Source organism: Carcharhinus amblyrhynchos, chromosome 27, assembly GCF_965287045.1.
Source record: "Carcharhinus amblyrhynchos chromosome 27, sCarAmb.v2.hapA, whole genome shotgun sequence".
NCBI lineage: Eukaryota > Metazoa > Chordata > Chondrichthyes > Carcharhiniformes > Carcharhinidae > Carcharhinus > Carcharhinus amblyrhynchos.
Window position 1 is genome coordinate 41,054,530 of NC_137350.1, and position 25,547 is coordinate 41,080,076.

General features: G+C 43.0%; 1 protein-coding gene across 1 annotated transcript in view; it reads right to left on the reverse strand.

The window, feature by feature from the left end:
- LOC145359049 (zinc finger protein Aiolos-like) overlaps positions 1-25,547 on the reverse strand; it is a 126,863-nt gene that overhangs the window by 54,966 nt on the left and 46,350 nt on the right. The window contains exons 3-4 of the mRNA XM_080213408.1: positions 22,213-22,473; positions 18,790-18,957 (exon numbers count right to left, since the gene is read on the reverse strand). Coding sequence (XP_080069534.1) covers positions 18,790-18,957; positions 22,213-22,473 — 429 coding nt within the window. The remainder of the gene's footprint in view (positions 1-18,789; positions 18,958-22,212; positions 22,474-25,547) is intronic.

Genomic DNA, 25,547 nt, shown 5'->3' on the forward strand with positions numbered 1-25,547 from the left:
ACAAATTGGGCTGGCTTTCAAGGAGACAGAAACCATCTTTGTTGAATTATCCTACACATGTGGAAGTGTGGCGCACAGGCATACTACAAAAATAAAATGCAGGATAAGAAATAAATTTCAAAACTAATGTGCGGGGATGTGTAATGTACATGAACCTATTGATCTTTCTGATGTGGCAAGTGGTTTAAAGCAGCAAGATGAGGTCGCAAGAGGGAGGATCTGACGAATGCTAATTACTTTCAGTTGTTCATAGATGTGATAAATCTTCTGCACATGTAAATTTCACTTCAGCTAACAGCAAATGTATTGTCATTTCAGGAGAGCTTGTTTTTGCAGAGGAAGGGTGTAGTGAAATGAGAAAGCTGTTGGTTAGATTACTTGCCATTTGTAGCTTCAGTGATAGCCTTACCCTGCACATCAACTCCCACACCCACAGCCCTCCCTCTATCTCGCAATCACCCGCCACCTCAGAAACTTCTTCACTATCCGCCTCCATCCTCGACACCTTCGCCTCTTTTCCTGCCTCCAATAACACCTTCATATACTTTAAAAAGTCACTCCACCAACTCTCTCCTGAAGACATCCTCAAACTTCACAACTCGCCAGGGCGGAGGGGTGAAGGCAACAGTGGGATGGAGATGGTTGGGGAATTGAGTCATGTAGGGTTGGGGAAAGGGTGGAGTCAGGACCAGGGAGATGTGATGCTGGGAGCAGGGCTGGCTACATTGGGTACTGAGATGTGGTGAGATAAGAAAGGGTGAGGAGGGGGTATCACAGGGTCACATTCTGAGCTGGAAGAGAGGCTGCCAAAATATCTTCAGTTTCAAGTCATTCATCTCAGGAGCTCAAAATTAAACCCACAGTCTGCAGAGACACATCGTCTTTCACATTAGGGTGGCACAGTGGTTAGCACTGCTGCCTCACAGCATCAGGGACCTGGGTTCAATTCCTGGCTTGGGTCACTGCCTGTGTAGAGTTCGCACATTTTCCCTGTGCCTACGCGAGTTTCCTCCGAGTGCACCAGTTTCCACCCACAGTCCAAAGGTGTGTGGGTTAGGTTGATTGGCCATGCTAAATTGTTCCTTGGTGTCAGGGGGACTAGCAGGGTAAATGGGGATAGGGCCTGGGTGGGATTGTGGTCACTGCAGTCTCAATGGGCCAAATGGCTTCCTTCTACACTGTAAGTTTTTTATGATTCCTTTCTATGCCCCAATCCATATCTGCAAGAATACTGAGCATGCCTGCACTATCAAATTTCATGCATCTCATGGTAGCAACAAGCCAGTGCGGGGGTGGAGAAGCTTCAGACATAAGTCTAAAACCAATTTTTAGTGGTCAACAATATCAGAATGAGACCTGAAACTAGACCAGATATGGTGGGTCTGGTTTAAACTACCGCTAACTGGGAAGCATAACAGTTACTACATTCTAGAAGAGTAACTCATTATATGAAACATTTTATGATGTGGCTAATGAAGCAAATTAATGAAAGTCTTTAGATTTTTATTTCTGAACAAAACGTGCCACATTCAAAGTGGTTTTGTGTTGCATTAATTGTAGCTCCATTCATAATTCTCCTGATACGGACACGTGTTTAACTTTCTGCACAGCTGCTAGCTTTAATATGGATATACTCTCAAATACAGCAACAAATCCAAATGCAGCTGCCTTCAGTATTCAGTAAGATATCTTGTTAGCAAGTGCACTGTCATCAGAACATTGCTGCCAAACACCCTTTGAACTAACATTGACAAACAAATCTCTTAAAATGATAGGAACAATTAGGGGGGGGGGGGGTGTGTGTGTGTGTGTGTGTGTGTGTGTGTGTGTGTGTGTGTGTGTGTGTGTGTGTATGTTTGTGTGCATGTGTTGTGTGCATGTGTGAGAGAGAGAGAGCGTGGGGCTAATAGTAAACAAAGAGTAGACATAAATAGGTAATTTTCGAGTTGGCAGGATATACAAGTGCAGTGAATAAGTTGTGAAGATGTCATAAGGAGCCTGCAAAGGAATATAAATAAGTTAAGTGAGTGCTCAAAAATTTGGCACATGAAGTATAATAGAGGAAAATGTGAACTTGTCTGTTTTGGCAGGAAGAACAGAAAAGCAGCATATAACTTAAATGAAGATTGCAGAACTTGGGGGTACAGAGGGATCTGGGTGTCCTAGTATATGAATCACAAAAAGTTAGAATGCAGGCACAGGAAGTGATTAGGATGGCAACTGGAATGTTGTCATTTATTGCAAGGGGGTGGATTATAAAAGTAGGGATTTTTTGCTATTTTTGTACAGGGCTTCAGTGAGGCCATGCCCAGAATATTCTGTACAACTTTCGTTTCCTTACGTAAGAAAGGACATAATTGTATTGGGAGCAGTTCAGAGAATGTTCACTCAAACCGACTAGTTTAGAGGTTAAAAAACAGGGGTGATTGGACAAGTTGAACAGAAGAGCCTGTTTCCATGCTGTAAACCTCTATGATGCAAGATCAGCCATGACCTTATTGAACAGTGCTGTAGGCTCAAGGGCTGTAATGGTTCACTCCTGTTACTAATTTGCATGTTTGTCGCACCATATTTGTATTAAGAAAAAATGGTAAAATTCAAAATTGAGTAAGTTCCTAAAGGGAAAGGGTAAATCATTGTTTTCTACTTGTATGAACGCAGTGCTTTTTTGGATCACTTTAATGACATACATTCTTTGAAAAGATGCAAAATACTAACATGGTGTACCACTAACTCCTGATCCCAGCCCCTTTGGCGAGCATGGAAGGAAGGGAATAGTTTTACACATTTCCATCGCACACAGCTCACTGCTAGATGGAGGGCAGCATAGTTGAGGGCCTCAGAATACAAGCATTAGCTTGGCTCAGGGAATGGTGTGTAGTTGTAAGGATCTAAAAGGAGGAAATTATTATTGCATAAATAGCGGAGGAGGAGGTAACTGTACTGCTGTTATATTGTTAATCACCCACACATTACAGTACGTGCTTTTGTTGTGTAGGTGACAATGTGAAACTTTCCGCTGTGCCGATGAGGCGATGAATCAATAATAACACGGCTATAAATTGCTAAACCGAGAAGCTGGCAGCAACAAGGAGAGCCAGACTTGAAAACTGTTCAGTCTCATTAGTACATGACTAATAAATATATTTGGACTGGGCATGAGAACTTCAGTTACAAGGATAGGTTGGAATCATTAGAACTGTTCTCTTGATAGTGAGAAGACTAAGAGGTAAGTGAGCTCATGGCGGTTTCAGATGATGAGAGGATTTGGTAGAGTAGATGGAGATAAACTATTGCCCCTGTTGAATGGGTCAATAAGCAGAGATCATTAGTTTAAAATCACTGGGAAAAGATACAAGGTGAAGTGAAGAGAAATTTTCTGAGAGTTATCTAGAACGCACTACCTGAAAAGATAGTGGAAGCTGATTCTATGAATAACTTTAAAAGGGAGTTGGATAGATATGTAACAGAATTATTGAATGATTACTACACAGGAAATTATTCTGCAAGAGTGACTCTGTAGTCCTACTCTCCTGCTTTTTCCCTGTAACCCTGCAAATCTTTTCTTTTTAGATAACTACAGAGTTCACTTATGAAAGCCACAATTGAATCTGCGCCCACCACACTCTCAGGCAGTGTATTCCAAATCGTAACCACTCCCCATATAAAAAGTTTTTCCACATGTCAGCTTCAGTTCTCTTGCCAAGAGATTTATTGTGTCACTGTACTTTGTGTCCTCTTGTTCTTGAGCTTTCCACCAATGGGAACAATTTCTCCCCATCTGCTCTGTTCAGACACTTCATGATTCTGAACAATAATATTAAATCTCTTCCCAACATCCTCTTCTCTAAGGAGAATAATCCCAGCTTCTCCAAACTATCCACATCATTATCCTCTGAACCATTTGTGCAAATATTTTCTACACATATGGACGAACAAATTAGAAGCAGGAGGAGGCTACTCAGCCCCTCAAACTGACTCCACCATTCAATAAAATCATGGCTGCTCTGATAGTAACCTAAAGTATATTTATTAGTGTCACAAGTAGGCTTACATTACTGCAATGAAATTACTGTGAAAATCCCCTCAACCCCACATTCCTGCTGATCGCTCTGATAATCTTCCACCCCCTTGCTTATCAAGAATCTATCTAGTTCCGCAGGAGTCTGTGTTGGGACCACAACTTTTCACTTTATAAGTCAATGATCTAGATGAAGGAACTGGGGGCCTTGTGGCTACGTTTACAAATGATACAACGATAGGTGAAGGGACAGGTGGTATTGAGGAGGCAGGGAGGCTGCAGAAGACTTGGACAGGTTAAGAGAGTGGTAAAGAAGTAGTAGATGGAATATCAAGTGAGAAAGTGTGAGGTTATGCACTTTGGTAGGAAGAAGAGGCATAGACTATTTTCTAAATGGATAGAGAATTCAGCAATCAAAAGTGTAAAGGGACTTGGGAGTCCTAGTTCAGGATTCTCTGAAGGTTAATGTGCGGGTTCAGTCGGCAGTTAGGAAGGTAAATGCAGCATTAGCATTCATTTCAAGAGGACTAGAATACAAAAGCAGTGATATACTGCTGAAGCTCTATAAGGCTCTGATCCAACCAAATCTGGAATATTGTGAACAATTTTGGGCCCTGTATCTAAGGAACGATGTGCTGGCCTTGGAGAGGATCCAGAGGAGGTACACGAGAACGTTCCCAGGAATGAAAAACTTGAAGCATGAGGAGCATTTTCAGTCGCGAAAACTTGGTAAAGTCAGGTGTAAGGCAGTTGGCATGATCTAGACGAAGGAACTGACGGCCTTGTGGCTACGTTTACAGATGATACAACGATAGGTGAAGGGACAGGTGGCCACTTTACCAAGGCCCAAAGATGGCCGTGATCTGAACCATGCTCGAAAAGGGAGCAACAGCCCGCATGCATTTAAACTGAGTTAATGGGCTGCCCATCCAACTTCACCGGCATTTCCCCCTTTACCATCACCGGCATTTCCCCCTTTACCATCACCGGCATTTCCCCCTTTACCATCACCGGCATTTCCCCCTTTACCATCACCGGCATTTCCCCCTTTACCATCACGTTCGCCCATCCAGATTCGGCGCAAAACAAGAGTTGCTCGGCAAAGGTCTGTCACGGGTGCTCCAGCTTCTGAAGAGCTAAGTTCGAGATAGAACATAGAACACCACAGCACAAATCTTCCAATGGCTCTCTGACTCAGACCGGTGGTGGGGGGGCAGGGAGGTAGGCCAGATCATTCTCTGGTGGGGGTGTGGGGGTGTGGAGAGGAGGGAAGCCAGATCGTTCTGTTGGGTGGGGGAGGGAGGGGCAGGAGCGATGTGCGTTTTTCAAATCTTTTCCTCCCTGCGCATGTGCAGTTCAAGGCTATGATTGGAGCAGCAGCGTTTCGGGCGTGTTAAACCCCGCCCACAGCACGATTTTTCTTTTCAGACTGAGTGCGTATAGGTGCAGCTGGAAGCAGGTTTCCTAGTCGGATCTGAATTGTGCCCAGATTCAGCACTTAGAATCAAAATGGTAATATCAATCCCTGGGTCTGTACTCCATGGAGTTTAGAAGGATGAGGGGGAATCTCATTGAAACATACAGAATACTGAAAGGCTGGATAGATTGGATGTGGAGAGGATGTTTCCACCAGTAGGATAGACTAGGATCTGAGGGCACAGCTTTTAGAACCATGATGAGGGCGAATTTATTCAGCCAGAGGGTGATGAATCTGTGAAATTCATTGTCACAGGGGGCTGTGGAGGCCAAGTCATTGAGTGTACTTAAGACAGAGATAGATTGGTTCTTGTTGAATAAGGGGATCAGAGGTTACAGGAAAAAGGCAGGAGAATGGGGTTGAGAAATTTATCAGCCATGATCAAATGGTGGCGGAGACTTGATGGGCCAAATGGCCTAATTCTACTCCTATATCGTATGGTCTAATGGTCCTCTGAAATGCCCTGGCAAGCCACCTAGTTCAAGGGGAGTTAGGCATTGACAATAAATGTTGTCCTATGCAGAAACACTCACATCTCCTGAATTAATAAAAAAACTCCCTACTTTTGTATTCAATTCTTCTCACAATTCTATTTCTTAATCTTTTGCAATTCATACATCCAGATCCCTCTGCAATTCAGAGCTCTGCAATCTCTCACCATTTAGATAATACTTCTTTTATTTTTCCTGCCAAACTGGACAAATTTTCCAACATTTGCTAGATTTTCACTCACTCATTTAACCTATCTATATTCACTTAACCTATCTATATTCATCCTTACGTCCTCTTCACAACTCACTCTCCTACTTATTTTTGTGTCATCAGCATATTTGGTAACTATCTCTTCAATTGCTTCATCCAAGTCATTCATACTCTCTCCAATGCCTTCATATCCTTTCCAAAGGCATTTCTTTTTTATATTTTTTATTTTTCTGCTGGTAATTGCTTCAGGGATGGCAGTTCAGGCAGTAAGCTGCATCTCCTGTGGGATGTATGTGGTGAGGGAATCTAGTAGTGTTTCAGGTGATTTTACTTGTAGGAAGTGTGTACGATTGCAGCTTCTGGAGGAGCGTGTAAAGGAGCTGGAGGTGGAGTTAGAGGAACTCCGCATAATTCGGGAGGCGGAGGTGGAAATTGATAGGAGTTATAAGGAGATTGTCACTCCTAGAAATGAGTCTTGGGTCACTGCCAGGAAGAGGGGAAAGAAGCAGGTGGGGGGACAATCCCCTGGGGCTGTTCCCCTCCAAAATAGGTTTTTGGTCCTGGAGGCTACAGTTGAGGAGGAATCAACTGGGGATAGCCAAAGGGAGCAGGCTGCTGGGGGTGAGCCTAGTGTGAAAGCTCAGGTGGTTAGGGGCTGTAAAAGATTGGGCCTCGTGATTGGGGACTCCACAGTTAAAGGGACAGATAAGAGAGTTGGAAGTAAAGGTAGGGACTCAGGGCTGGTGTGTTGCCTACCAGGGGCTGGGGTCCAGGATGTATCGGAAAGGGTATTCAGGACTCTTAGGGGAGAGGGAGAACAACCCCAAGTTATAGTTCATGTGGGGACACATGACATAGGGAGGTTAAGGGAAGGGGATATTAAGCAGAGATTTATGGAGTTGGGGTGGAAGCTAAAGGCCAAGTCTGATAGAGTGGTTATCTCCGGACTCTTGCCTGTGCCACGGGATAGTTTAGAGAGGAATAGAGAGAGGGAAAGTTTGAACTCGTGGCTGAGGGGTTGGTGCAGGAGGGAGGGGTTCAGGTACTTGAGCAATTGGGGCTCATTCTGGGGAAGGTGGGACCTCTATATGAGGGATGGTCTGCACCTGAATCAGAGGGGGACCAATATCCTGGGGGGTAAATTTGCTAAGGCTATCCAGTTAGGTTTAAACTGATTCGGAGGGGGGGTGGGATCCTGAGTAGAGGGGTTGAAAGTGAGGGGGGCATAGATGGGGACTGCAATGCACAGCATCGCAGGGGTGGGGTGGAGCAGGGTTTGAAATGTGTATACTTTAATGCGAGGAGTATTCACAATAAAGTGGATGAACTTGCAGCGTGGATCAGTACCTGGGACTTCGATGTTGTGGCCATTTCAGAGACATGGATAGAGCAGGGGCAGGAATGGTTGCTGCAGGTCCCGGGGTTCAAATGTTTTAGTCGGAGTAGAGAAGGAGGTAGGAAGGGGGGAGGGGTAGCTTTATTGGTCAGGGATTGTATCACAGTGTCAGAGAGGAAGTTTGATGAGGACTTGTCTGTTGAGGTAGTATGGACAGAGATTAGAAATAGGAGAGGGGAGGTCACCCTGTTGGGAGTCTTTTATAGACCTCCTAAAAGTTCTAGAGAGGTTGAGGAAAGGATTGCGGAGACGATCCTGGTTAGGAGTGAAAGTAATAGGGTAATTGTTATGGGGGATTTTAACTTTACTAATATTGATTGGAATTGTTATAGCTCTAGCTCGTTAGAGGGGTCAGTTTTAGTACAAAGCGTGCAGGAAGGTTTTTTGACTCAGTATGTAGATAGGCCAACTAGAGGTGAGGCTATATTGGATTTGGTGCTGGGAAATGAGCCAGACCAGGTGCTAGACTTGGAAGTTGGTGTGCATTTTGGTGATAGTGACCACAATTTGGTTACATTCACCTTAGTGATGGAAAGGGATAGGAATGAACCTCGGGCTAGTGGTTTTAGCTGGGGGAAGGGTAATTATGAGGCTATTAGGAGAGAATTAGGAAGCATAGGTTGGACTAGGAGATTACAGGGACTGGGAACGTCTGAAATGTGGAGTTTTTTCAAGGAGCAGCTACTGCGAGTCCGTGATAGGTATGTCCCTGTCAGGCAAGGAGGAATTGGTAGGGCTAGGGAACCGTGGTGCACCAAAAAAGTTTTTTCGTTGGTTAAGAGGAAAAAGGAGGCTTATGTTCGGATGAGACGTGAGGGCTCGGGTAGTGCACTAGAAAACTTTAGATTGGCTAGGAGGGAGTTGAAGAGTGAGCTAAGAAGGGCTAAAAGAGGACATGAGAAGACTTTGGCTGATAGGGTTAAGGAGAATCCTAAGGCGTTCTATAGGTATGTTAAGAACAGAAGGTTGGTTAGGGCAAGATTAGGGCCAGTTATAGACAGCAGAGGGAAGTTATGTGTGGAACCGGAGGAGATTGGAGAGGCATTGAACCAATATTTCTCTTCGGTGTTCACACAAGGGGACATGGATATAGCTGAGGAGGACACTGGATTGCAGGGGAGTAGAATTGACAGTGTTGCAGTTGATAAGGAGGATGTGCTAGATATTCTGGAGGGTCTGAAAATTGATAAGTCCCCTGGTCCGGATGGGATTTACCCCAGGATTCTCTGGGAGGCAAGAGAAGTGATTGCAGAGCCTCTGGCTCTGATCTTCAGGTCGTCGTTGGCCTCTGGTATAGTACCGGAAGATTGGAGGTTAGCGAATGTTGTCCCATTGTTTAAGAAGGGGAACAGAGACTTCCCCGGGAATTATAGACCGGTGAGTCTCACTTCTGTTGTGGGCAAGGTTTTAGAAAAAATTATTCGGGATAGGATTTATAGTTATTTGGAGAGTAAAGAATTGATTGGAGATAGTCAGCATGGTTTTGTGGCGGGTAGGTCGTGCCTTACTAACCTTATTGAGTTTTTTGAGAAAGTGACCAAAGAGGTAGATGGGGGTAAGGCAGTGGACGTGGTGTATATGGATTTTAGTAAGGCATTTGATAAGGTTCACCATGGTAGGCTTCTGCAGAAAATGCAGATGTATGGGATTGGGGGTGATCTAGGGAATTGGATCAGGAATTGGCTAGCGGATAGGAGACAGAGGGTGGTGGTTGATGGTAAATATTCATCATGGAGTTCGGTTTCGAGTGGTGTGCCTCAGGGATCTGTTTTGGGGCCACTGCTGTTTGTAATTTTTATTAATGATCTGGATGAGGGTATAGTTGGGTGGATTAGTAAGTTTGCTGATGACACCAAAGTCGGAGGTGTGGTAGATAGTGATGAAGGGTGTCATAGTTTGCAGGAAGACTTAGACAGGTTGCAGAGCTGGGCCGAGAGGTGGCGGATGGAGTTTAATGTGGAGAAATGTGAGGTAATTCACTTTGGTAGGAATAACAGATGTGTCGAGTATAGGGCTAACGGGAGGACTTTGAATAGTGTGGATGAGCAGAGGGATCTAGGTGTATGTGTACATAGATCCCTGAAAGTTGGGAGTCAAGTAGATAAGGTTGTTAAGAAGGCATACGGTGTCTTGGCGTTTATTGGTAGGGGGATTGAATTTAGGAGTCGCAGCGTCATGTTGCAACTGTACACTACTCTAGTGCGGCCGCACTTGGAGTACTGTGTGCAGTTCTGGTCCCCACATTACAGGAAGGATGTGGAGGCTTTGGAGAGGGTGCAGAGGAGGTTTACCAGGATGTTGCCTGGTATGGAAGGGAGGTCCTATGAGGAGAGGCTGAGGGATTTGGGGTTGTTTTTGCTGGAAAGAAGGCAGCTAAGAGGGGATCTTATTGAAACATATAAGATGATTAGAGGTTTAGATAGGGTGGATAGTAATAGCCTTTTTCCTCTGATGGAGAAATCTAGCACGAGGGGGCACGGCTTTAAATTAAGGGGTGGTAGTTATAGGACGGATGTCAGGGGTAGGTTCTTTACCCAGAGGGTGGTGAGGGATTGGAATGCCCTGCCTGCTGCAGTTGTAAATGCGCCTAGTTTGGGGGCGTTTAAGAGATCCGTGGATAGGTTTATGGATGAGAAGGGATTGGTTTAGGTTAGTGGGTCATTGTTTTGTAACTGGTCGGCGCAACATCGTGGGCCGAAGGGCCTGTTCTGCGCTGTAATGTTCTATGTTCTATGTTAAAGCATGCTGCCAAGAATTGGACATAATACTCTAGCTGAAGCTGTACTAGTATCTTATGAAAGTTTAAAGTTTATTTATTATTATCACAAGTAAGCTTACAATAACACTTAACAATTAAGGTACTGTGAAAATTCCCTAGTCGCCACACTCCGGCGCCTGTTCAGGTACACTGAGGGAGAATTTAGCACAGCCAATGCATCTAATCAGCAATCTTTTGGACTGTGGGAGTAAACTGGAGCACCCGGAGGAAACCCACGCAGGCATGGAGAGAACGTGCAAACTCCACACAGACAGCAACATGAAATAGACAGGAATCAAACCGGGGATTCTGGTGCTGTGAGCAGCAGTCTTTACCACTGTTCCGCCATAACCATAACTTCCTTGCTTTTGTACTTTATATCGCTATTCACAAAGCCTGAGATCACCAATGTACCATTAACCATTTTCTCAACCTGCCCTTCCACCTTCAATAATTTGTACATTTACTTCCAGGTCCCTTTGCTCCTTCACCTCAAAAAGTGCCTCACCTTGTTCTTCCTACGAAGAAGTATTACTTTACACTTTTTCAGTCACTTGTTTGCCACCAGCCTATGTTCTCTTGAAGTCTATCATGATCCTTGTCAAAGTTCACAATACTCCCAGGCTTTGTGTCATGTGGAACTTAAGAGGTTTCTGGACAAAAAGCATCACCACATCTCTATCAAAGAGCTATACAGACATGATGATGGGCTGAGCGCCCTCTTTCCGTGCTGTAAGTCTCTATTATTCTCTAAGTTGGGTCTTAGTTTTCTTAATCGTTACTGAGGTTTTCATGCTGCAGTGTGTCCCATTTCAACAAGAACTCTGAAGGGATGTTTCACATCTTATTTGAATAGTCAAATGCCTTTATTTCTCTTGAATGCTTTACTCCTTTAAAGTAGCTTTGCTTTAGTTTTTAACAGAGTGTCTCCAGGTCAGGTAGTTATAGCATCAACAATGTATTTCACCAGTTGTGAGTAACAGAAGTAGACAGAACTGGACTGCACTTCCATCTAGTTCCATTACTAAACTAAGGGGAAATTAAGGGGTGGTAGTTATAGGACGGATGTCAGGGGTAGGTTCTTTACCCAGAGGGTGGTGAGGGATTGGAATGCCCTGCCTGCTGCAGTTGTAAATGCGCCTAGTTTGGGGGTGTTTAAGAGATCCGTGGATAGGTTTATGGATGGTAAGGGTTTGGTTTAGGTTAGAGGGTCATTGTTTTTTAACTGGTCGGCGCAACATCATGGGCCGAAGGGCCTGTTCTGCGCTGTAATGTTCTATGTTCTAAACTGGCAATTACATTTTTATTTACTATTTATGCAGCTCTGTTAAGGCATTTATCATTTGCAGTACAGTGGGTAGCATTGTTGTCTCACAGCACCAGAGACCCAGGTTCAATTCCGGCCTCAAGTCACTGTCTGTATGGAGTTTGCACCTTCTCCCCATGTCTGCGTGGGTTTCATCCAGGTGCTCCAGTTTCCTCCCACAGTCCAAAAGATGTGTGGGTTAGATGGATTGGCCATGCTAAATTGACCCTTAGTGTCGGGGCGGGGGGGATAAGTAGGATAAATATGTGGGGTTACGGCATTAGGGCTCGGGTGGGGTTGTAGTCAGTGCAGACTCGATGGGCCAAATTCTGTACTATAGACACGCTATGATTCTGTGTCGAAGTATATTTTCTGGAATGGGTGGTGGAGGGGGGGGGGAACTTCTCTCTATTGCTTCCCATTTCTGCTTTTACACTCGATTCAGTCAGGAATGTATGATGAGCTGCCTTTTCCACTGTCCCTTCTGGTGACATGCCCCAAGCTAATAGATGGCAATTGTGCAGTTATCTGAAGCTATTCAGATAAGAAAAGGGAGAGGAATATGAACTGGAACTAAATTAGTGAAAAATTCAATCATTGCTATCAATGATATGGATAATCTACAGCACAAAAGCAGGTCATTCAGATAGACTGAAATAAAAGGAAATACTGCGGACAATGGAAATCTGAAATTAAAAATATGACAGGTCTGGCAGCATCTCTCAAGAGAGAAATGGAATGACATTTCAAGTCTGTATGACTTTTCTTCTGGTATTCTTCATTTAATATTCTGGGCTATACAGCGATAATGTCCCACAAGCTGCCTCCTTCTTCACGCATATCCTTTCATTCCACTTTCCCACGTATGTTTATTTAGTTCTGGGGGATTTTGTTCAGTCAATAATAGATTGAGGCAGATGACGTTTAATGTTTACTGTCTTGAGCCAATGGTTATGGACTGTGACTCAGATTCCCTTACAGAAAACATTTCTTGTAATCGAGATAGATGCTTGTGGTTTAACAGCCAGATGTTAGCGCTCTGTCCCAGTGAACAATACTCCTTTCGCCTTAGAGACCAATGAAATTAGTGTAGTTCATTCTCAAACTACTCCAGCCATGTGATCAGCTTTTCTTTAGCAGGAATTTAGCCTCACCCTGCCCAGCAAACATCTCTGTATCCCCACTCAAAGACACCACATAAGAAATTGTTATACCTCGTGTCAACAAACTGAATCCTGATCAAAAGAGGCATTTCAGAGCTCCAATTTCAATTCAGTTTAATAATATTCTTTCCAATGATATACATATAGAACTAATTACTTTGTTGACAAAGGAATAGTGTGAATATACAAACATTATAGAAGTAGTATAGATATAGGGACATTGTGGATATGGGAGCTTTAAAGGAACTAAGGAACAGACCCCATAACTGGAAGATTTCAGTTAGTCCTGCATGGGCAATTTTCTGAGGAACTGAATTCCAGTTGATCACGTTGCATTTTGTGAAAAGTGCTTCCTGGTTTATCCTGCGTGGCCCTAACACTAATTTTTAAAGTTATTCTGCCTTGCTCTGGACTCCCCCACCAGAGGAAATAGTTTCTCTACCACACTGAATCCTTTAACCAGTCTAACGTAGTTAATTAGATTACCCTTCAAACTTCTAAACTCAAAGGAATTAAAAGCAAGTGCATGCAATCTGTTCTTTTCATACAATTTAATCCTTTCAGCTGTGAGGGATAGGATGTATGCACATTTGGAGGAAAATGGACTAGTTAGTGACAGGCAGCATGGTTTTGTACAGGAAAGGTCATGTCTTGCCAACTTGATTGAAATTTTTGAAGAGGCGACAAAGATATTTGATGAGGGAAGCGCCGTGGATATAGTTTATATGGACTTTAGTAAGGCATTTGACAAGGTTCCACATGGCAGACTGGTACGAAAACTAAATTCACATGGGATTCGGGGTGGGCTGGCTAGAAGGATACAGAGACATATGTATCCATCTTACATATGATATGATGTGTATGATACCTAACATCACACTGGTACTGAAATTCATAACTATAAGAACATAAGAACATAAATAGGCGCAGGAGTAGGCCATCCAGCCCCTCGAGCCTGCTCTGCCATTCAATAAGATCAAGGTTGATCTGATAGTGGGTTCAGTTCCACTTACCCACCTGCTCCCCATAACCCTTAATTCCCTTATTGGTTAAAAATCTATCTACCTGTGACTTAAACATATTTAACGAGGTAGCCTCTACTGCTTCAATGGGCAGAGAATCCCAAAGATTCACTACCCTCTGGGAGAAGAAGTTCCTCCCCAACTCTGTTCTAAATTGACTCCCCCGTATTTTGAGGCTGTGCCCCCTAGTTCTTGTTTCCACTGTAAGTGGAAATAACCTCGCTGCCTCTACCCTGTCTAGCCCCTTCATTATCTTATATGTCTCTATAAGATCTCCCCTCAACCTTCTAAACTCCAATGACTACAGGCCCAGTCTACTCAATCTCTCCTCATATTACTCGTTTGTGTGATAGAGAGAGCATCTTTTGGTTTAACAGCAGCATCCTGTTAGTAGGGAATACTATTTGTGTTGTTCCTGCAAAACAGTGGCACAAAACAGCTAGCTTCACCTGCTGCTTTTCAGAGCTGAAAGTGACAGTCCTTCGGCCTGTTCACGTGGTTCCACCACGAAATAGATGCTGTCCTGCAAGATGCCTTTGATGTCCCCACGTCAACATCTAGCATGCATGGCAAACATCAGAATGTAAGAACTAGGAACAGGAGTGGGCCATCTGGCCCCTCGAGCCTGCTCCGCCATTCAGTGTGATCATGGCTGATCTTTTTGTGGACTCAGCTCCACTTACCCGCCCGCTCACCATAACCCTTAATTCTTTTACTGTTCAAAATCTATATATTTTTTCTTTAAAAACATTCAACTGCTTCATTGGGCAGGGAATTCCACTGATTCCAATGAGTATAGCCCCAGTCTACTCAGTCTCTCCTCATAAGCCAAACCTCTCAACTCCGGAATCAACCTAGTGAATCTCCTCTGCACCCCCTCCAGTGCCAGTATATCCTTTCTCAAGTAAAGAGACCAAAACTGTACACAGTAACTCCAGGTGTGGCCTCACCAGCACCTTATACAGCTGCAACATAATCTCGCTGTTTTTAAACTCCATCCCTCTAGCAGTGAAGGACAAAATTCCATTTGCCTTCTTAATTACCTGCTGGACCTGCAAACCAACTCCTTGAGATTCCTGCATAAGGACACCCAGGTCCCTCTGCACAGCAGCATGCAGCGATTTTTTGCCATTTAAATAATAGTCCATTTTGCTGTTACTCCTACCAAAATGGATTTCCTCACATTTACCAACATTGTACTCCATCTGCCAGACCCTCATCCACTCACTTAGACTATCTATATCCCTTTGCAGACTTTAAGCGTCCTCTGCTCACTTTGCTCTTTCACCCATCTTAGTGTCATCTGTGAATTTTGACACACAACACTTGGTCCCCAACTCCAAATCATCTATGTAAATCGTAAACTATTGCAATCCCTGAGGCACACCACTCGTCACTGATCGCCAACCAGAAAAACACCCATTTACCTCCACTCTTTGCTTTCTGTTAGTTAGGGGGGAACATGCAGACTCTGCACAGAGTCTTATATGTCCTAATAAATGCAAGAGGAAAGATTTCACCAAAAATGTCACTTTTTCAGCAATACTCAAGCTCTGTGATTCTGTACCGTGAAAAGATTATTTGCTGGACATCAAAATCTCTTTGCTCCTTATGTTTCTAGTTCGCACCAAATAATCAAATATTTAAGTCTGTCTTCCTCAGATACATTTCCCCATATGGAACTCTATCGACCATTGTTTTGTCCACTTGCTTTATCTGTCTAAGCTCCTTCATAAATTCCTACTTCCACCTCACAAATTATTGTGCCACCTGGTTTAGTGTCAACTGAAAATCTGGACTTCTAACTCCAAACAACTCAAATGCAAAGGTAATAAATTCTTAAAGTTACAAATGCTGCAACTTCTATCTGTGTGAAGTCTGTACCTCCGGGTGCTCCGGTTTCCTCCCACAGTCCAAAGATGTGCAGGTTAAGTTGATTGGCCATGGTAAATTACCCCTAGTGTCAAGGGAATTAGCAGGTTAATATATCGGGTTACGGGAATAGGGCCTGGGTGGATTATGGTCGGTGTAAACTCGATGGGCCAAATGGCCTCCTTCTGCACTGTAGGGATTTTATGAAATTAAGTTACTGAAACTGGAATTACGGGTAATTTACTGTGATTAGAAACATTCTTACTGATAAGGAAACATTAAACGTTAAAATTACTTCTAAAAGAGTACTTCAATTAAGATAAAACTATTAGAATCATAGAATCCCTACAGTGCACGAGGTAGGCATTTGGCCCATCAAACGTACACCAACTCTCTTGGTGGGGACACAGTGGTGTCAGTTGGGCGGGGAGATGCTCAAATTCTGCTAAAGCCAAACTGATCATGTGGGTGGAGTGGTTTGAGAAAGAGCATCTTACAGGGAGATCATGGGCCTTGTGGGCGTTGTCACAGTTACGTATAATACAGATTGGCCGTTCTTCAGCGATTCACGGAAAATTATTTATTGATTTGGTATAGATTTGTAGGAAATGGATTACTGGTAAGTACTGATGGATAAGAGATAAGTTATTGATAGGGTGTAGATTGCTCTGTCATCAAATTTGTCTCTTAAGTATTAATGTCAGTGTCATTGTAATGCAAACCATTTCTCCCAACTCGACAAAGTTTCATAGAATGTTGGCTAGATCGTGGGAACTGACAGTTGCTGATGGATATAAATCAACAGATACTTGTTAAAGGAGTTATATAGCTGAGGGTTGTAATAAGTCAGATACCCCAAGTATTGCTGTTGACACCACAATTTGTTTTAATTTAATTCAATGGCTTACATTGAGAAGCGCAAAACAAATTAGTCAAATTTGTAGATGATACCAAACCAGAAAAACTAATGGAATTGGCAGTGACAGCTCAGAAGTTACAGAATGATTTGAAATAAGTAAATAGATAGAAACAAAACAGGTGAAATTTAATACAAACACATTTAAAGTATCGCACATTGAATAATGGCTAATACTCCATGAATGGCGTTGAAGGATAAAGCAGAAAGATATCTCAGAGTTTTAGTGTACTCAACACACAACATAGCCAAAAAATGCAGCACCAACCAACAAAGCCAACAGAATGTTAAGCTCCACACAAGTCAGAGTGTCACAAGCAGAAGTATAAAGAGTGTGCCAACACTGCATTGAGTACAGTTTCGACATCAAGGCAAAAGCGAGAAGTCCAAGAGTTGGAGGTTGTGCAAAGATGGACCATGAGCCTGATTCCTTGTGATAGAGGGGTTAAGCTCTGAGGAAGAAATTGAGGAACTCTTCAGTGGTGTCTGAGAGATACCCTTACAGCAACAAGGAGGACTAAAAAGATTATGGAAAAGATACATCAGAAAACTACTTCACATTAAATTACTTGAATAGGACAAGAGGACAATTCGAACTAACATAGAGGCAAAATTATTTGATTTGATTTATTATTGTCCTATGTATTAACATACAGTGAAAAGTATTGTTTCTTGCGCGCTATACAGTCAAAGCATACCGTTCATAGAGAAGGAAACAAGACAGTGCAAAATGTAGTGTTACAGCGATAGCTAGAGAAAGATCAACTTAATGCAAGGTGGGTCCATTCAAGAATCTGACAGCAGCAGGGAAGAAGCTGTTCTTGAGTCGGCTGGTACATGACCTCAGACTTTTGTATCTTTTTCCCAATGGAAGAAGGTGGAAGAGAGAATGTCCGGGTGCGTGGGGTCCTCAATTGTGTTGGCTGCTTTGCTGATGCAACGGGAAGTGTAGACAGAGTCAATGGATGGGAGGATGGTTTGCGTGATGGATTGGGCTACATTCACGACTTTTTGTAGTTCCTTGCAGTCTTGGGCAGAGCAGGAGCCCATACCAATTAGGAGCCAATTAGGCTAAATGTCAGGAGCTTCCTCTTCACAAGAAAAGTGATCACTACCTGGAAATGGTTTTTAGTTGGTCTATTTGAAGTGAAAGCCCTGAAATAATTTAAGAGCAACTGGATGCTACACAGGGAACAACCAAAAGGTTTTCCAGATGGACGAATCAGAATGGTCTTCCTTATCCATAATTAACACATGACGTCAGTTTGAACATACTGAGATAACTTAATAACTTTGAAATGTTCAAAGTCGTTCTAAATATAAGGTGCAGAATGTTTGAGCCTGGCCCACTGGCAGGATCTTCTGGTTCCACCTAAGCCAATGGACTTTTGAATGGCTCGCTGCATTTTCTAGTCCCACCCCCTCCAGGACAGGGCTGTAAAATTCCGCCTGTGGACTAGTTGAATGGTAGTAAGGATTTACTGCAGCAGAATGCAAATCAAGTTACTATGAAAAGGTGAAACTAAATACATTGATGGTACATTGAATATTTGACTTTCACACTATTTCCTGTCTTGTTACTTCCGATGAGTCCTAATCTAAAGTTTAAAGTTAAAGTTTATTTGTTAGTCACAAGTAAGGCTTACATTAACACTGCAATGAAGGTACTGTGTAATTCCCCTACTCGCCACACTCTGGCACCTGTTTGGGTCAATGCACCTAACCAGCAAACCTTTCAGAATGCGAGAGGAAACTGGAGTACCGGGAGGAACCCCCACGCAGATACGGAGAGAATGTGCAAACTCCGCACAGACAGTGACCCAAGCCAGGAATTGAACTCAGTTCCCTGGTGCTGTGAGGCAGCAGTGCTAACCACCTTATTACCGTAATTTATATAAGCATGCTGCAAGCAATCATGGCAGACAGATACGTTAACAAGAAAATCACTGAAACTTACTGTCTTTACAAACAGTTTACATTTCTTCTTGAAATTATAATTTTATAGGTATGAAATAGTTCGATTTGCTTCCGGCCTATTTCCTCAAATGAAGCTTGCATGCAAATCATGACCTTTACTCATACTTCTTGGAAGCTGATCTGAAACAATGTAAAAAATTTTGATGACACTAAATAGTTGAATTCACTGATTGACTTACTGGAATGTGTACGCAGGTGACCTGACAGAGCATCTCTGCGTCGACAGGCATAATTACAGAGGTGACATTTGAAGGGCTTTTCGCCAGTGTGAAGTTTAATGTGGCGCAGAAGATTTCCTTTCTGAGTAAAGGATGCTCCACACTGGTTACAGTGAAAGGGGCGCTCACCTGCAAAAGTAAGAGATATCATTAATGATTTTAAGAAATTCACCCATTTTACAAACTCACACATTCATGTAATATTTTGGGAGGCACATTGTAACACGTGTTTGCAGTGATCTCTTGCGCTAAAATGTTGCTTCAGAAACAAAGCACTAACAAACATGAGAGAAAGCGTTTGTTGGCCAGTAGCAATGGGCACTTTCAGCATTTCACACTCCTGGCAGTACACCCGCCATGATTTTCCACCTGTTTATTCTTAACATGCAGAAAACCATCATGAACACGTGCTTGAACTCTCAACACATGACCTGGAGATGAATCTCTGTGCAAGAATGTGAATGTGTAAGATTAATCCTGATGAATTTATTTCAGAGTGCTGGTGATGATCAGGAACATGGAGTTGATTTGAACTGTAATGACAATAAAAGATTGTATCCTTAGGCCAGGATTTCATGCTGATTCCCTCTGTTTATGCCACATGTGAGTGGGTGTCTTCAGCGTTATGTTAATATTTACTGATGGACAAATAGAATTTTAACGCGGAAATCCAATTTGCTAGGCATGAGAAAAACAAACCAATAGCCTCATTCTTCCCACCTCTTCTCTTTAATAATCCACATCATCCCAACAGCAAAGCATCAACACTATTGTTATCTTGAAAATTACTAATGGTGGGTGCCCCAGAAAACTGGTTTTGTTTCACTGCAGGCAGCCTGTTCATTGTGCTGACTTTTCAATAGACACAGCTAGATGGCAGAATTCTGATTTCTGTAATGGGCTGCTGCGACTTGGTTCCTCAAAGCTTTGGTCAATCTTCAGATGAGCTCATAATACTTGTGCCAAATGTAGTACTCAACAGTACAAAGAAATTTAAACAGCTACATCTTTGTTACAGATGAGTTGTGAAATACTGAGAAACTACTAGGGGACGGGGTGAAGTGATCGAAATTTGGATATAAATAATTTGCACAAATGCTTTCCCTTTCCTGATAAAACCACCAAAGCTTGTGCCGTTGAAATAACCAAAGCAGACATTGATGGAAATTATATACCAATTCATGCACGGGAGAAGAGGCACCATGTACTGCCTAAGAATGTGGTGGAGACAAGTTCAAACAAGGCATTTAAGAAGGAATTGGATTATTATCTAAAAACAAAGTGTAAAATTTATACAGATTTGAAACACAGACACTAACAAATATGATAAAGTGTTTGTTAGCTAGTAGCAATGGGTACTTTATTCTAACAGGGTTAGACAGGGTAGATTCAGGAAGAATGTTCCCAATGATGGGGGAGTCCAGAGCTAGGGGTCGTAGTTTGAGGATAAGAATAAACCTTTTAGAACTGAGGAGAAATTTCTTCACCCAGAGGATGGTGACTGTGTGGAATTCACTCCCACAGAATGTAGTTGATTTCAGGAAGAAATTAGATGTAGCTCTTAGGGCTAAAGGGATATAGGGGCAGGGGGGAAATCAGGATATTGAATTTGATGATCAACCATGATTATAATGAATGGTGGAGAAGGCTCGAAGGGCCAAATGGCCTACACCTGCTTTCTATGTTTCTACATGAAGAGCTATGGGGGGAAGGCTGGGGAGTAGCACTTGGTAAATTGTTCCTTTGTACATCCTGCACAGACATGATAGGCCAAGCAGCCTTCTTCTGCACCATAACCATTCATAATCATATTGTCAGCATTGTATAAAGACATGTAGACTGCAGAATCTTGTTTCTTAGGTTTCCCGTGGAAACAAAAGCCAACATTTCAACATTAGTTTCTATAATGTTTCAGGCACACTGCTTTCCTTGTTAAACCTCATTTAACATTATTGTAGTGTCTTATTTACAATTTATGGAACCATTATTAAATAAAGCAAAGTATAGATGCAGGGCTGGGTTTAAGCCCCTCTGTGATTGTCAACTAAATTGCGAAGAAAATGAATGATTTATAGCTTTAAAATCATTAGAAAGGAACAAATCTTTGTTTTGGGATTAATCTGAGGGGAAAATGAAGAGTGCATGTTCTGTTCAAACACACAGTTCCACTGGACAATTACATGGAAGCAGTGAACGCATCTCTGACTGGCCAATTGTGCACATGGTACAGGCAACAAACACTGGCCGATGAATTTGTCAATGAACACCCTGTTACTCGCCAAGTGGAAAAAGGACATTGATAAAGGGGACACCTTCTATTGGCTAACTAGTGAAACGTTATCCTTTAATGAGCATCTGTCATGGGATTGTACTGATAGTGGGCTGCATTTTATGGGGGCGGGGGGGGGGGGGGGGGTTGCGGGGGCTGTGTGTGTGTGTGAACTGATCCCCACCCATTCACAATGGAAGGAAAGTCGACCAGACAGGACTTCTGCCACTCAGTGAGAGGAAGCTCCACCTTCCATTAGTCTCAGCAGTGCAGGAATTCAGGATGGGGCAATGGTGGGACATCAGGAAGAAGCTCAAAAAAGATCAAGGCTGTCCAGAATAAGCATATTGTGAAGTTTTAGGCCAGGGAGAGACCCTAGCACCCCGGGGGGGGAGCTGAGGAGTGCTGGGCTTTGCAGAAGAAGAGGTGGGGAGTTATCATCTTGGGGGGGGGTATGGTCATGGTGTGCACAGGGCACGGACCAAATGAGATGCCCCCCTTCCACTGCCTTCTCTCATGACAGTCTTAAAAAACGCCTGCCATTGCCGACTGACTGCCCATGCCAACTGTTTTAGAACATGGGCGGTCAACAGACTTGTTAGCAAACCTAATTAACTTTTAATTATTCATTTAACTGCGGCAGGGGAGCTGATTTTAGAGCCCGCGCACCCGGTGTGTTATGGGGATTAGGTTGGGGTGGGAGGGAAGGTGGCAGACTTGCTCCCGAACTATTTACATGGTCCCTCCTCTCCCCTCGTTGCAAACATGACAGACGGGGACATATAAAATACAGACCAAAGAGTGCACCTTCCACTAATTATCGTGCAGTCACACTGCCAGGAAGCACTCCTTTCACTAAAAATGATCATCTTGCACTGAGAGTGCCTGTGGAGAAGTACAAGATTCAGATTCTAACCTACTCTAGCATTTAAGGGATCCTGCAAAGAAATACTGTTGGGTTAAAAAAAATCCTGTATTCGGCAGGTAAAACAATTATACATTAAATTAACACTGAAGTGTGATATTTGTTTAAATGTTATGCATTTAAATTGGTTCCACTGTACAATGCTGAATGGATTATGGTCTTGTATTGTAAATTTAGTAACACCAATTACCAGTGTGGCTTCGCTTGTGTACCATGAGGACATTTGGCCCAACACATGACAGTCCACAGATATCACATGTCAGTTTTCCATTAGACGCTCTAATACCATCGGCTGAAGTTGATCGATGATTCAAGTGATCCCCGTCATAACTTTCATTCTCCAGCAGACAGCTGCTGTTGTTGGTGCCTTCATATTCTTCAACGTGTCGTCCATCCTCTCTTAGATCTAGAGCTTGCTCATTCTCATCATAATCAGGATTTACTGCATCTGCTGTATCATAAGCAATAAAATAGCCATCAGTTCATTCTTCCAGTGAATAACATCTTGCCTCAAAAAGTACTTATTCGCATGAACAAATTAGGAGCAGAAGTAGGCCTCTTGGCCCCTTGAGCCTGCTCTGCCATTCAGTAAGACCGCGGCTAATCTATTTTTAGCCTCAACTCCACATTTCCACTCACCTTTCCATTAAAAATATACAAAGATCCTGCCTCTGCCACCTTTTGAGGAACACAGTAAAAAGTCTGACAACACCAGGTTTTAGTCCAACCTATTTATTTGATAATATTCTCACAAGCTTTCGAGGGGTTACCCTCTTCGTCAGGTGAATGGAGAGTTCTGGCCTCAGACAGAGCATATAAAGCACAGACAGTTTAGAGATTACTGATTAAAATGCGAATCCTTACACCTAACCTGCTGTTCAAGACCTGAAGTGGCTGATAATGTGAGTGGTAGGAGCACTGATCACAGTTTAAAGAGATGTGTATTGTCTCCAGACAGTACAGTAAGTGAGGTTTTGCAAACCCAGGCAAGTCACGGGGGTTACAGATAGTGCGACATGAACCCAAGATCCCTGTTGAGACCGTCCTCATGTGTGCGGAACTTGGCTATCAGTCTCTGCTCAGCGACTCTGCGCTGTCGTGTGTCGTGAAGGCCGCCTTGGAGAATGCTTACCCGAAGGTCAGAGGCTGAATGCCCGTGACCACTGAAGTGTTCGCCAACAGGAAGGGAACAGTCTTGCCTGGTGACTGATAGCCAAGTTCCGCACACATGAGGACGGTCTCAACAGGGATCTTGGGTTCATGTCGCACTATCTGTAACCCCCGTGACTTGCCTGGGTTTGCAAAACCTCACTTACTGTACTGTCTGGAGACAATACACATCTCTTTAAACTGTGATCAGTGCTCCTACCACTCACATTATCAGCCACTTCAGGTCTTGAACAGCAGGTTAGGTGTAAGGATTCGCATTTTAATCAGTAATCTCTAAACTGTCTGTGCTTTATATGCTCTGTCTGAGGCCAGAACTCTCCATTCACCTGACGAAGAGGGTAACCCCTCGAAAGCTTGTGAGAATATTATCAAATAAATAGGTTGGACTAAAACCTGGTGTTGTCAGACTTTTTACTGTGTTTACACCAGTCCAACGCCGGCATACCCACATCATGACCTTTTGAGGAAGACAGCTCCAAAGACTCACAACCCTCTGACAGAAAAAATTTCTCCTCATCGCTGCTCAAATGGATGTCCCCTTATTTATAAACAGTGACCGCCCCCCCACCTAGATTCTCCTAGAAGAGGGAACACATTCTCTCCACATTCACCGTCAGTACTCCTCAGGACCTTAAACGTTTCAGTCAAGTCACCTCTCACTTTTCTAAATTCCAGCAGATACAAGCCCAGCCTGTCCAATCTTTCCTCATAAGACACACCATTCCAGGTAATGGTCTGGTAAACCTTTCCTGAAATGCTCCCAGTACATTTCCATCTTTCTTAAGTAAGCAGACACTACAGTATATAATAGTTTCACCCTTTGTAGCCACTTTATGTTCTCTTTGCAATTTATCCTACCTACCTTTGTGTCATCAGCAAGTTTACCAGACCTTTGGTCCCTTCATCCAAGTCATTTATATAAATTGTATAAGGTTGAAGTCCCAGCATACCACAGTGGCACACCACTCGTTACATCATGTCAACCAGAAAATGACCCATTTATGCCGACTCTGTTTACTGTTAGCCAGCTAATCTTCTACCCATGCCAAAATGATTCAGGGAGTATCCCTGCAACATGAGCTTTCCCCACACAATAACCTTTGATGTGGTAGCTTATCAAATGCTTTCTTGCATTCTAAGTACAGTACATCCCTTTATCCTGATATCCCTTTATCCACAGAACTCTAATACATTGGTTAAACATGGTTTCTTTCTCACAGAACCATGCTAACTCTGTCTGATTAACTTGAATTTTCCAAGAGTTCTGCTACAACATCCTAAATATTAACTGCTAACATTTCCCCATGGCAGATATTAACCTAACTGGCCTGTAATTTTCTGCTTTCATCTCCTTCCTTTTTTAAATAAGGGAGTTACATTTGCCATTTTCCAATCTAATGAAACCTTTCCTAAATCTGGACAATTTTGAACAATTAAAACCAATACATCAATGACCCCATTAGCCACTTTGTTTTTACATCCTCAGATGAAGTCCATCAGGATACAGAGACTTGACAATTTACAATTCCAACTATTTGCTCAGTACCATTTCCCAGGTGATTGTATTTTCCTTGAGTTCTTCAGTTTCATTAACTGCTAATTCTGGGATGTCACTTGTATCCTCCACGGTGAAGACAGATGCAAAATATATGTTCATTTCATTGCCTTATTTTCCAATGTTAATTCTGCAGACTCACGTTCTATACGACCAAGGCTTAGTTTATTAACTCTCTTTTTTAACATCCACAGAAACGTTTATATCCGCCTTAATATTTCTAGCTAGCTTCCCCTCGTACTCTATGTCTTCCCTCTGTAATAATCCTCTAACTGTTCTTTGCTTTTTTTTAATGTTCTGCCCAATCTTCAGACCTGCCTCTCACCTTTGGCAAATACTTGAACTTTTTTTGTTTTTTTTAGATGGATCCTCCCCTTGGAATTTTTCTTTCTCATTGCAAAGTATCAATTCTATGTATTCTGAAAAATCCCCTTAAACCTCTGCCACTGTATCGCTATTGAACTTTCCCTTCACCTAAACAGAAAAGGCTGTAAAATCTCAGCAGGTCTGACAGCACCTGGGAAGAGAGGTCAGAGTTAACATTGAGGTCAGAATTTTACCGTCATACTCGCCCTGATGCCGGGGGCAGGCAAGGCTCAGCGAACGGCATTGTCTTTTGGCCTCGGGCAGGATCATACACACCTCGGGTAGGTGTGCCGGTAAAATTCTGCCCTGAGTCTCAATGACCCTTCGTCAGAGCTAAGACAATGGAAAATAAGATGACATTTATACTGTTGTGGAGTGGAGACAGGAAAGCTGTGGAAACTGGATAGAGAGCCAGTGACACAACAACAGAATAT